The sequence below is a fragment of the Dermacentor variabilis genome, chromosome 3 (genome assembly GCF_050947875.1).
Source record: "Dermacentor variabilis isolate Ectoservices chromosome 3, ASM5094787v1, whole genome shotgun sequence".
Classification (NCBI taxonomy): domain Eukaryota; kingdom Metazoa; phylum Arthropoda; class Arachnida; order Ixodida; family Ixodidae; genus Dermacentor; species Dermacentor variabilis.
Window position 1 is genome coordinate 93,775,092 of NC_134570.1, and position 13,751 is coordinate 93,788,842.

Sequence of the window (13,751 nt, forward strand, 5' to 3'; positions counted from 1 at the left end):
CTGGTTTCATGGAGTCGTGCATAATTTCACCCATCCATTTAATCAACATGAGCCACAGTAACAAGACACAGACGTGTAAATTGATCAAGGTTGCAACAATGCAGCTCTTGTGATGACCGCAGCCCCCACACAAACGCAAGCAAAAAGTCTATTAACAAGCACTGACCTGTTGCTGGACTAGCGGCTGTTGCTGTTGCTGCTGGAACTGCACCATTCCAGGTGCAGCCTGCGGTGGCCTTGCAACGCCCACTGCTGCAAGTTGATCTCGAGGTCCTGGCATGCCAACGCCTGCAATTGCACGGCAGATGCACAGAGTGATATATGCCTCATTACAACGAAACAGTGTTGACATAAATGCTGGTATCAGAATGAGAAACAATGCACACCGTCGTTTTCATGTGAGACGGGCTGCTACATACTGCTCTTGATTGCGTGCACCTCGCGTTTTTTCTTTTTCACATGGCATCTAACGGCCCGAAAATATACAATTGCAGTCTGCAGCAGGGAACGGCAGTGCGTTTTTGTTATCGCCTATTAAAAGCATGCGCTACGCTTCCGGCGGCACCACGCGCTGTGAAGCAGATAGGTTAAGATGCTTATCGCAATAGGACTGGCGGCGACAGCTATGAATGCTACGTGTGACGACCCCAAATAATATTTGCTGGTACCGAAATGAGAAACTGAGTGCGTGCCGGCGTTTTCATGTGAGACGGGCAGGCGAATATTGCAGTGAAGCTGCTGCGGCACGCAGCTACATACTATTTTCGATCGCGCGTGCATGTCGCACGTTTTCTTGTTTACACGGGATCTAGTGGCTGCTAAACATATCATACAATCCCAGTTTGGTGATGTACTGAACATTGGTGTCGAAAAATTGTGTTTTCCGGGAATGTATGAACCGGTAAAAAATTATCGTAACACTACTGGGTCATTTTTTTGTGTGTTCTCGATTGCCACCGGGAAAACGTACGTAACGAGAGCGTATCAACGAGGTTCTACTGGTTTCGAAAACTCAAATAGTAGATATTCGATTAGTGAATAAAATTATTTCAATGTCCACCATTTGATTCGGTGACATTCGACTATTTCCACACCCCTAGTTGTTATGGGGGCCAATGGGGATGGTATTGGAGTCAACAGGCACTGGCCACCAATGGTATCATGCTCCTCACTGGGATACTGTAAAGGTAGAGGAGGCCAACAATGACACCATGTTCCTCACCAGGATACTGCGGTGGTGGCGGCCGCTGAACCATGTAAGGTTGTTGTGGTTGCTGCTGTTGCTGAGGCCCTTGCTGCTGAGCCTGCTGCTGCTGTTGCTGCTGAAGCAACTGTCGCTCCTGGAGGAGCTGTTGCCTGCGCTGAAGTTCAGCCTGACGCATCTGCTGCCACTGCAGCTGCTGCTGTAGCTGCTGAGGAGTGGGCACACTCTGGCTTCCAGCACTACTCGAAGGTGCTGGTTCTCCTCCCCCCGCAGGCACAGGCTGCTGCTGTTGCTGCTGCTGTTGAAGCTGGGCCTGCATTTGATTTATAAACAGTTCACAAAGGTGCTCAGTGAAGCATTATTTTGTGCATGGCAGGTTCTCTCAGAATGGAAGCTTGGGTTAGTTGGCTTAACATTTAACATTAGGAATAGTAAAGCAGCGCAAAAGACATGGACAAGAAGGAAGACATAAGGCGCACACAGGTGTTGTGCTTTGAAGAACCAAGTTGCGCATTCAATAAAAGACAACTACAGGAAAAGGCGACGGAGATGGAAAGAGCGATGTTGCGTGTGTCTTACATCTTCCTTTCTGTTCATATTTTTCTCACTGTTTTACTGTTCGCTGCAGCCAGACATTTCTGCCTCTGAGAACCCTACCAGCTGCCACTAAGTCAAGTGAGACTTCTGTGTGATTAGTAGTACAGTTAAACCTCGATATAATGAAGTAGGTAAAATTGGCAATTTGCTTAGTTATATTGAAATTGATCTTTATTGAAATTCGACCTTTTATGCAAATAAGTACAGTTGCCGATCGATTTTTCTAACAAGGAAAGGGGCCGCAGAATTTTCCAAATTATTGGCCAGTCGAAAAAGCAAATTTAATTTAGAAAACAATTTACCTTGATGAATTTCATAGTCAGCGATGAATGATATGGTTTCATGCCATGTCGACAATATCACATCAGCAGTACAAATTAAATGAAGCGAGCCATGCTTTCGTGTGCACTCCGCGCCCGCTGCTGATAGTGTCACCTGCACTGGGACGACGCTATCAGGAAAAGCACCGGCAGCGGGGAGCGAATGCTTCATCTGCTTCTCGTTCCAACAAGTCACCGAAACTCGTGGCCATGCCGTCTCGGCACGGCCACTCCTCGCACACGCGGCAGATTACCTTTAAAGCAGGGTGTGGGGCTGCATACGCCCTCAGTCACGCTTACAGCCGTGCGCAGCCATAGCTGAGATGCGCACCAGGAATCGCTAAGCGCCAACTTGCCCTCCCGACGCTTGCTCCTTGTGCACGCGCTTCATCGCATTATCCTTTGCTCGGGCGGGAAGGTGGCGCTCGCGAAGCCACCATCTTTCTTGTCTCACGCTCGCACACTTCCACTTGCACCTAAAGCACAAAGTGCGCGGGTCACGATAGGATCTTATCACACTTGGACTTTATACGGAACATGATGCAGCTCCACTGCGGCAGTCGCTCTTGTCGGGCCGCATGAGATTTGAGAGGTGCGTTTGTAAACAGACGCTCGTAATTCAATCATTTGACCGTCCGCTGAAGTTTCCATTTAAAGTCTTGGCATTCCTTTGTGGCAGAAGTGAAATTTCGTTATACTGAAATCGCATGCAAACACACTTCACTATATTGAGATTCTATAGACAAGAGGTTATGAAAAGTTAAATAATTTGTTATATCAAGAATTTCGTTATATTGATGTTTGTTACACAGTCGCCGACGGATTTTTCGGACTCCAAAAATTTGGACATGCTCGATTATTCGGTCTGCTTCGAGGCACCGCCATTCTCCCCATAGACCAAAATGTATAAGAACTGCCGAAAGTTCGGACACCTTGCAACCTCTCGTCTGATTTTTCGGACACTCCTTGAGCCAACTCAATCGAGAGCAACATGCACTGACTCTGACTGGTGCATAGTTCGACTTGCTGAATGCCATTTTTGTTTTGAACGGAGCCTCCTTGCTGCCCCACGAAGTGGTGCTACTGCAAATCCCCACTCATCATCATCGTTTCTGCCTGGTTCGTGGTCACAGCAGTTCCGGTCTCAGCTTAGTAAGCCATGCCAAGACAATCCAGCAGCTGATTTCTTTCTTCGTGCACGACGCTGTGAGTAGGCACGAGTAGCACAAGTAGGCACGAGTAGCACGAGGCACGAGTAGCATGAGTAGGCATTTTTCATTTGTGCGACTGGTGTCAGCGTGATGGCGTGGTGGTGTTTGCATTCGTGTGATGTAGCGAGGTTGCGGTGATCCAACGCGGCATACGGAAACATCGCGTCAAGTGTCTAATGGCGCTGACATTGCCCGCGCGGACTACACTGAGGAATGCCGGCAAGCAGGTGCCGGGAGGCCTAGCATTTGTCGCCTTCCGATGTGCTCCCTACTGACACCAAAATTGTTCTGCTGAGACCTGCACAGTGGTTGCATTGCGATTCCGGACACCATCTCATTTGACAGTTTCACAGGTGCTGACAGTGCTGTACTGACATGCGCAGAACTCGACAACGGCTGGATCATTCGTCAGGTTTCTGCTGCACCGCCAGACGATGACTCCGAGTCAGAAGATGACGGACTATGTGCTACGCTGCCGTCGCATGCGGAGCGTGTACAAGCAGTGACTGCTGTCAGCCGCCTATAGTGACCGTACGACCCTCTATGAGATTTAGGCTTATTTGATTGCGAGTAAGCAGAACAGCGTGCAACGGCGCATTCACGATTTCTTCAGGCTTACTGCCAAGCCCGAATAAGTGCGTGGAAATAAAGGATTTTTTTTCTTAGTCTGCTTTTTCGGACACCTGTTTATTCGGACATTTCCGCAGTCCCCGTGAGGTCCGAATAAATGGTCGGCGACTGTATTGAAGTTTGTTATATCGAGGTTTAACCGTACTACAGTGTTCAAAGAAAGATAGAGAGCGAGGAAATGATAAATGAAAGGTAGGGAGGTTAACCAGGGCTGAGCCCAGTTGGCTACCCTACACTGGGGAAAGGGAAAAGGGGACGGAAAGATTAAAACCAAGGAAAGATAGAAAGATAAGGGTGTCATTGGCCAGAAGTAAGCCACAGTTAGGTACTGCATCTATGTCGCAGATGGGAGCAGTTGGGATCGCTTGTTGCAGCGTAGCCCTAAGCATGGTGCACAGGCCACAATGTAGATGCGAGTTTCTGAGCCTGAGAATAGGTCACAGTCAATCAATGCAGAGCTGGCAAATGAACTAGACAAGGTATACTTTACAGGACCATGGTGCTCTGTGTTGGGCACACCCCAAAGGCACAGTGTCCTTCTGCTGTAACAGCAATTGAGAGCTCAAAACAAGGTCTGCCGTGTCTAGCCATACATCTACACCCTGAATTAAGCCATCATTGCCATGCCATGGTACTCTCACATCACTTTTACCTTTTGAGCGTCATTTTTTTTTTTTTTTTTGCCACATGTGACCCTCCAGGGTCGACATCTTTATTGCAAATTTAAAATATTCAGACTGACCTACTATGGCATAATAATTCGGCGAGCATAATATGCATCTCGTTTGATAGGTAACCAAGTTACTGATAGCTAGCAAGATTATCTTGAAGTAATATGATTAGCCTCCTGAACATGTGCAACACTGTGCTTTTTGCATAAAATTTGCAAGCATAAACGCTTGTATTAAATTTTCTAATGTTCGACATTTCGCTTTTCTTGATTCGATTCGATATTCATTTTGAAAGCTATTATTTGGTATTCGCACATCCTTACTTTTTTGTGCACGAAGCTAAATCTAGGTCATTATGTCCATTGGCAGGACAATCTCACTTCATTAAAGTGAAGTTTCAAATACATTAATATATCTATGGAGACGTCAAAAAAAAAAAATGCCTTTACTTTGTTACATGCACTATTTCTGACTTTCCACATGTGATTATCTAGTCAGGCTTATGCAGCGACAGACACCGTGGCCGCCCGTACACAGCTGGGAAGGCAGAAGCGCCATTTGACTTGCTTATTTTCTTTGAGGATTATCTCAGTGATGCTAACTATGTATAGCTAGCACGCTTGCTCCAACTATTACAGCATAAACTGCTAATAATGTAAGTGACCGGAGCCGTGAATTTCCACACTATAAGCGGTATCACACTATACCTAAAACATTTTTCAAAAGCTGTGCACCTGCAAAAAATGTAGACCAAGCAGCCGCACGTGTCCGGAGCATTGATTGATACAACAGAATGTACCCTCACTTTTGTTGGTGAAGTGGTTCTTCCCCTTTCTAACTGCTGTACAGCCACGGTGAAGCATTTCTTTGACTCTGAACCAAACCAGAACTTTGGCCACCGACTTCCGACGAGACAGCGCTGGTTAGGCCTAGCTGGCCGGGGTCTCGGATGGTAGGGAGTTGTAGGAAGCTTGTCCTTGATACAGTCGACTCTCGTTACAACGGACCCTGATAATCCGACAAGAAACGTCCGTTCTATCTCAAGTCTGTAATAGCTGAAACGCCTCACTTCTGAAACTTTCTTCGCGATGTCTAACAATTTTATTGCAAAGAGTGAGTGACGAACGTCCAGAGTAAAAAACAAACGAAAAAAAGTCACAGTTTCGCCCGAAAGTGAAGCATCAACTGCGATAGCAAATTAAGCAAGCGCAGCAGCAGCAGCAGCGAGCGAATTGACCTTCGTGCTCTCTCTCGCTACAGTGCAAACTAAAGGTTCAAAGCACTGCGCATATAAAGCTACCGGCACTGGGCGCACTTTGTCCACGTTGCAGATAGCTTTGAAGATGAGGGCCGCGCGGGTGTGCATTTTGTCCGCATCGTAGATAGCTTTCAAGATGTGGCGGCTGCACCTTAAGCAGCAGTTGCCGGCATAGAACCTCTCTTTCTTGCTTCTGTAAGTTGTCAGCCTGTGTCGACATGGCAAAAGTATGTTTTATACAACCGACTTTGAAAAAAATGGCCACTACTTTCATCCACTGTAGCCGATAGCCCGTTGCAGCGTTATCTGTTAAAAGCACACTACGTTGCATTAATTAATAAAATAGGTAGAAGAAACTAAGGCTAAAATATGGTCCGTTATATCCAAAAGTGTGTTGTACATGGGGCCATTGTAACGAGCGTAGACTGTATACGTTTGTACCCGCGGACCAATACAGATTGACCTGGCGCGAGATGAAGTCAGAGTGCATGAAGTCGGGTTCGCAGGCAATCAGCCGGCAACTATCGCAAACACACAAAGCAAGTTTGTATGTGCACATACTAGTAGGAACGCCAAAATCTTGTGTGCGGACCGAACTGATAGATTTGCAGAATACAAAACTGACAGCATCATGGGGTCACGATTGTGCGCAAGACATCTGCACTTTGCAATGAGGGGCGTCGTGATGGGTAAACACAAGATGCACTCACACCCTCAACTGATTTTTCCGCAGTGCTGGAGTTGTAAACAACAAACTGATTTTACAGTTGAAATAGTCTTTTTGGCCTGTCTTATAAATCTGTTCATGTCCGATAAAATGAGTCGGCAACTGCATCTACTTTCCATTGACAAACTGAAGATCCAAAGAGCGACACGGTGCATGCGTTCGGTGTGGACTGCGCATCCCTGGCAAGCAGCTGGACCAGAAGCCTCCTCTGTCGCCTAGGCAACTCCTGTGTGCCTGCTAAGTTAGCACGCTACTGCTGTGTCTTTTCTTCCCTCCATTTTTTTTTTTTGTTCTTTCGTTCACTCCGGATCTTCTCCTCCTCTGCATCGCCCTTGTTGCTCTCCCCTCGGCCAGCGCACCTCATTGAGAACCACGCTTGCAGCCTCACTTGTCTGCGGGATTTTCTGGCATCCGCATTATAACCGATATTTCGTCTCGCATGGCTGCACTGTAAGTGTCATGCGTATACATTGAGTTCTATGGGAAAATAAATGGGAGTCGTAGTAGACTGCACTGTATGAAGACTTGCACTATAAAGCCCGGGATACATGGAGTGAACTTCTACGGCGAACTTCGCCCGGCACAAATAGACGCAGCGGGACCCCACCGATGCTTTGCTGGCATCGCTTACATAGAATACAGAACCAGCTTACATTCAGTGAAAAACAGGCGGACGTCGCTGCGCACTCACCGCGTATTTGTCAGTGTTGCCAGACTCTAGGAATGTGTTTTTCGATAAAAAAATGAAAAATTGTAAATAGGCATTTCTTTGTATTATCTGTTGTTAATGACTAAACAATTTAGGAAAAAGTTTCATAGAGACACAAACGATTTCCGCACATTTCGTTGAGCTGTAAGCATTTTAGCGGGCTAGCTTTACGCCGTCTGGCTACGTTGAGCGGTGGCACCGCGGAGCGCAGGTGTTGCAGAAGGTTTTGTGGTTCTTCAACAGTGACTTTAGTTTACTTTATGTAAAAACACATTGTGGTTATTCATGTTTACTTCAGTTTCAGTTCTGTTTTAAAGCCTCCTCCAACGACAAGCGTTAAGTACTGCAGTCGGAGAGGATAGAATTATCGGTACTTGGCGTGAAATGGGCCTGTCAGCGGCTCTCGTTCTTGATGCCCTAGGCATTCCATGCACTGCCTGGGTCCACACCGATGCACAGAGTCAGAAGACCAGGCATGGTCGGCTTCTAACTATAATCTGTCATCACTTTTTTCCCTCAAGGCACTTGAGCAGAAGGGAGTTATGGTTGTAGTAGAGCAGGGGCGATTTCTGACCGAAGAAGCACAAACCCAAACTTTTCAAGCATGCATGTCGACAGCGAAAAAGAAAACAAAACAGCTTCGGACGCCGTGAACAAGAAACCGTTTCGTCCCCTATACCCGAACCCATATGGGCGGCACCACACACACACTATTTTGTGCCTTGTGCCATGGAACCTTCAATCGGGTTGGTAAGCAAACTGCACTGCACTTATAATTATCTGTTTCGTGAGCACCTCACTTAAGTTTGTAGACAAGAAATAAGCTTACACAAATTTGTACTCCTAAACATACAATATCCGGCTGTAATGATCAACGGTGTCCCTTTCACGTGTAGAGAGCCCGAAAGTGCGCAGCCAAACTAGCCCGAACGCCCGCATTTCATCACTTCAGTGCGGCTGCGCGACGGATGCTCTGATGGAAAAGCAAAAATACACAAAAACCAACCACCTGCCGGAAGTCAGAGGGAGATGGATCGTCGTGACGCCCGGTGAGCGCACAAGGCGCTCCACCACTTTCAACGGCGATTTTCGCTGGGCGGCGTTTTTCCGATCGGACCGGGTAGCCGGCGGGAGTCAAATTTTTGGATGCCGAGGGGCGAGTGTCTCGAGGGGCGTATTTCATCTCCTGGACGCTTGTTTTCCGCTCCATGTATCCTGGGCTTAAACGATTACATTCTAGGTGGTCTGAGCTGTAGTTTCAAACATAATAATTGGCTTTAGAGTGTATACGTCATTGTAGTCCACTCTTTCCTTGAGCATGAACTGGACTGTGGTTGTCGAGCAGACATGTGGTGACCACAAAAGATGTGTCCAACCCCACTGTGCGCTTTCTACCTTCAAATGGTCACTAAAGAATAGCATTCAAATGGTCACTAAAGAATAGCGTTCCTGACAAACTCCAATAAAAACTTTGCCTAAACCATTTTCGTACTGTGTGGGATCTGCCAAATTTTTTTCTTTTAGTGTCCCCTTAATGCAATTCTGGCACTCCACTAAATGAGATGCTGTCTAAACACCGACGTCACCTTGTGAAGCTGCAGCTGCTGCGCCTGCTGCTGTTGCCAGAGGGCTGCCTGCTGCTGAGGATGCAAGCCGCCCTCGGGACGCACTGGAGGCTGCCCGGGTAGCCCCTGCGGCACCTTAGCCTTGAGCTCGTCACTGCCTGCAGGCACAGCAGCGGGTCGCCACTGGACTGCTTGCTGCGGCTGCGGCAAGGGCGGCGGGACACCACCGTCGGGAGTCTTCCTCTGCTGCTGTTGCTGGAAGTTGGCCCACTGCAACTGCTGCAAGGACACAAACAGGGAGAGACCCTGGTTAAAGGGGCCCTCACCAGGTCTGGCCATTTTGAGCTGACAAGCGCTGAGCATACATTGTGCGATAACGATTATGTCTGCAAAGTATTACGACGCTACGCGCCATGGAAAGGCCTGAAATTTCAATCCGAACGCCGTTTCCCTGTTCACCCGTGGCGAATCCGCCCAGAGAGGGATGGTGACGCAGTCGGGCTCCTGTGCCTACGTAATCAGGTCTGCAGTGTGACATCGCTCATGGTGACAAGTGACTTCGAGAATTATTCAAGACATCTATTATCTTTTGCTTGAATTGACGAATTGAAGTTTAGAGAAATAATAAAACACACAAACGGAATGTATGCATGTTTTTTGTTTTACTTCGCACCAAAGCAAGAAAGATGTACTTCCGCTTCGTCTGCTTGTTCCCACAGTTGTGTGGTCATGTGCGCAGGTACCGAGACTATGACATTTTCTACCGTGTTCCAGCGCGTGATCACGCTCTGCGATCCGCTTGTTCTGCCTCAGTATTCGTGTAGCACTGAATTATACCGATAGTCATGTTTCCTGTGCACAGCACTTGAAATCATGTGCTGCGCAAACGAGACAACAGCTCACGCGCGTCGCCATCGGCGAAAACGGGTAGCACCGAAAAAAAAAAAGTGAGGAGGAAAAAAAGAAAGAAGGCAGGGCCTGTGATGCATCCGCCATGCGATTCTCGAGGTCCGGTACGGGAGACTGCAGGGAAGGAATATCGCTTGCGAAGGCTAGATGGGGCGAGTGGAGACAGCGTCTTGCTTGGCAGTGGAGCCCGCCTGCTGAAATCATGAGTTCGCGGCACTGAAATACTTATATCTGGGCTATTAATGAGCCGATTTGAAAAATTATTGTGGCAGAATGCTCCCTAGCGGACATGTAACAACTTCCAGCGTATGACCAAAATTTGCTATGGGGCCTGGTAAGGGGCCCTTTAACACAAAGTGAGCTAAAAAGGACAACTGCAACAGAATTTTTCATAATACAAAAAGCCTTCTTCCTAAGAGCATAGATGCAGTGACAGCTCAGTGCTAAGTTTTACGTTCGATATCAGAGTGCATGCAGAAAACTCTAAAATGTTGAAGTTCTTTATAGGGGGAGTGGGGGAAGGAGCAGTGAAACAACCATTACAGGCCCCTTACATAAAACTCCAAATCTTGCACAGTGGCTGGTCGCTTTGCAAGTTGAGCTTGTGTAGCTGCTGTGCATTATAAAGGTTTCTCTCCTTTTGATGAAAATAAATGTAAAGCACTGACCCAAACTGGCTCTACGGATAATTTATACTGCCGTAAAAACCTGCGTATAATACGAACGCATATAGTACGAGGTGAAATTTTTGGGACTTGAAATGGAAAAAAAAGAAAGTTTTATCCGCGTATAATATGAGTTAGGAAAACTCAAGGAAAACATTTATTTAAATTGCACTCCGCACTTCAATCGCTGTCTTCCTCAGATGTGCTCTCTTCGCATAGTTTCTTGTCGGACATATCTTCCCAGAGGTACTCATGCTCTGTACCATCGAGCGCCTTCGAGATGCCGAACTTCTTCAATGCGTGATGCAGAAGGTCCTCTGGTATGCTTGCCCATGCGTCCACAATTCACTTGCACAGCGTGGCTGGCGAAGCCCGCTTCAGCCGCCCGGTTGGCGTCACTGTAGGCTCACCTGAGCGCAACCAACCTGCGTAACACCGCTGTTCTCGCAGACATCTAAAGGCTTGTTCTCGCAAATATCTAAAGGTTGCAGCTGAGACATCATCCCACCCGGGATAACAACATGTTCAGTGCCGGATTTGCGCAACAGCCTCTTCACTGAGTCAGCCAAATGGTAACGAAATGCGTCCAGCATGAGGATGGACGGGAATGATAACAATGCGATGGGGCGCCTACACCAGACGGACTTTATCCAGTCGAGCACGAGACTCTCGTTCATCCAGCCTTTCCCATGGCATCTCAGGACCACATTTTTCGGCAGCTCCTCACCTTTAGGCACTGTCTTGCGCTTGAAGACAACGTAGCATGGGAGCTTGCGTCTGTCTGCCGTGCACGACAACATGACGGTAACTCGCATTTTCTCGTTACCAGTGGACCGGACATAAACTTGTTTAGAGCCCTTCTTGTGCACGGTGAGGGGCGATGGCATGTCCAGATAAACCGGCGTTTGGTCAGCATTGCTGATTTGCCCTAGCTGGAAGTTCTTGGACTTGTGCAGTGAAATAATGTGGTGCTGGAAAGCCACAAGCAGCTCTCCGAACGATTCGGGCAGCTTTTGCGAAATCGAAGTTTGGCGGCGTAAGGAAAATCCAGCATGGCACATGTAGCGATAAATCCAGTGCTTGCTCGCTTTGAAGGTGGAGCTCGGTAGCCCTTTTTCTCTTGCAAGCTCCTTAGCTTTTGCCTGCATAAGCTCCACACTCACAGCTAGATGCGTGGCTTGCTGTTAAATGCTCGATTTCGAATCAAATAGTGAGCATTTGAATAATTCAATTCATTGAATATGTAATATTCAATTTCTCGAATGTTTGACTTTTTACTATTCCGTATGGTAGTACCGGTGCTGCCCTCTTGTGCCACTGCAAGAAGCCATATGCCAGAGTACTCGCTTCGAACAAGTTTATTAAGCCAAGTTCCTTAAGTAGGCCAAATTGATAAAAGTTAAATCCCTGAAACAGACATAGTGATATCTTTTTTGTTCCTTGTTTGTCTTTGCTGTTACATTAAGCTTGTTGCTGCTTGTGTGATTGCGTCTAAATGTAAATCATCGTAAATAAAGTGCGAATGTACTCCGAAAAAGTATGTGATCAGGGCAAACATGTAAAAAATGCATGCTATACCTTCCCCCCTTCCCTTTCTGTCATGTCCACTGGGATTTCTACGAATATTGAAGCTCATAGGTTGGCAAGTGCGGGACAGCTTTTTCGTTGGCTTTTTTTGCATAGCCATTCAGTGCGTAGGGTAGCTGTGGCATGAAAACTAAAGAAGAAAAGCAGCTCTTTCAAACGAGACCAAGATGATCCTGATCGGAAATGGTAGCTGCGCATCCCGAAAAAAGGAAACTTTTTACTTGTTTATCAGTAGAAAGCTTGCTGACATTATGAAACGTTATTAACTAAAATATTGGTCCACAACACACAAAGCTTTCTGAGACCATGCGTCAGTCACTGTAAAATCCAAAAATAAAGCTTTTAGAAAATCGATGTTTTTCTGCGATATTACGTCTCCGAGGCCCATGCTCCCCCCCCCCCCCCCCCCCATCAATGTTTCTCTTCAGCTTCTTCTTAACACAGCCCGTTAATGCAGATATGTAGCAGTACAACAGTTGGCAACACTTCACTGTTATGTTGCCTGTAGCAAAAGTAAATCATTGTCATTACGACCAACCTGTGGTCCGGCGGCCTGCTGCTGGGCCACTGAACTGGATTGCTGCTGCTGTGGCTGTTGCTGTGGCGGGTACGGTGGGCGGACCAGCGGTCTTTCAGCTGTGTACGGGTACTGGGGCGGTGGCTTCATGATGGCCTGTGGTGATGACTGTCCCGGCGCCATACCCTGCGCACCAGCCAGCATCTGCTGCGGCTGTGGCGGAGGCTGACCGGCACTCGGAGAATTCTGTGGTGGCGCCTGCTGCGGCTGTTGCTGTCCAGCCACTTGGCCCTGAGAGAAAGACAGGACAGAAGAAGTGAGGAAATTCTAAATCACAACATGTTGCAGGTCTTGTGTAAACTTGGTCATTTCCGAAAGTCTTTTTAAAGGGACCCTGAAACAATTTTGACAACTGCGTACAAACATACCGAGGCGGCAGGGTAGGTCCTTCTGATCAAGTGTGTGGTATGTATGGATTGGGTGTGCTAAGAGGTGATTCTGTACAGTAGCCTACCATGCGATAAAGGGTGACCTGCACTCTAATGCTTCAGCCTTACAATGGCACAAAGTGGCAACTACGTAAAAACCGGAATATAGGTCAGATTGGAATATACGTCAGACTGGAATACAGGTCAGCCCTCAAACTTTATTTGTAAAAACAATGAAAAATAAGCAAAAAAAAATGTATACACAGGTGAGAAATGACCAGTATATAAGATGGGGGTCGACGTTTTGCCACAGTTCTTTGAAAAAAAGTTCAACCTATATTTTGGTTGTTGCGCTACGATGGGACACAGGGACGACAAGTCGCTGAGAAGTACTGATGACAAAAGACATGGGCGGTGCATCATGCCCAAGGTGAAATAAAGAACAAAAGAGAGGAAAATCGTGGTTTCATCTAAACTACAACGCCATGACCACATCAGCTAGGGCAATATTGTGGGCAAATGATTTTGTAGGGCTTAGCACAGTGAATTTCAGAGCAAACATTTACTGCTGTGGCAAGCAAATCTACTTGTGCTGTTTTGCTCAACCATCATTGTTGTTCCCACTTCAACGAGCCCTGTCAAAATGTTGCACAGTGGATTTGCTGCATTGACAAAACATTTCCTCTTCAGCATAAGCATTTTAGTTTATGCTGCTCAGCGGTCTCATAAGTCACTTGAGGAGAAGGGGGAGGT

At 47.1% G+C, this 13,751-nt stretch overlaps 1 protein-coding gene across 2 annotated transcripts in view; it reads right to left on the bottom strand.

The window, feature by feature from the left end:
- LOC142576057 (uncharacterized) overlaps positions 1-13,751 on the bottom strand; it is a 90,513-nt gene that overhangs the window by 68,007 nt on the left and 8,755 nt on the right. For both annotated transcript variants that reach the window (XM_075685979.1, XM_075685978.1), the window contains exons 8-11: positions 12,592-12,861; positions 8,914-9,171; positions 1,223-1,517; positions 167-288 (exon numbers count right to left, since the gene is read on the bottom strand). In XM_075685979.1, coding sequence (XP_075542094.1) covers positions 167-288; positions 1,223-1,517; positions 8,914-9,171; positions 12,592-12,861 — 945 coding nt within the window. The remainder of the gene's footprint in view (positions 1-166; positions 289-1,222; positions 1,518-8,913; positions 9,172-12,591; positions 12,862-13,751) is intronic.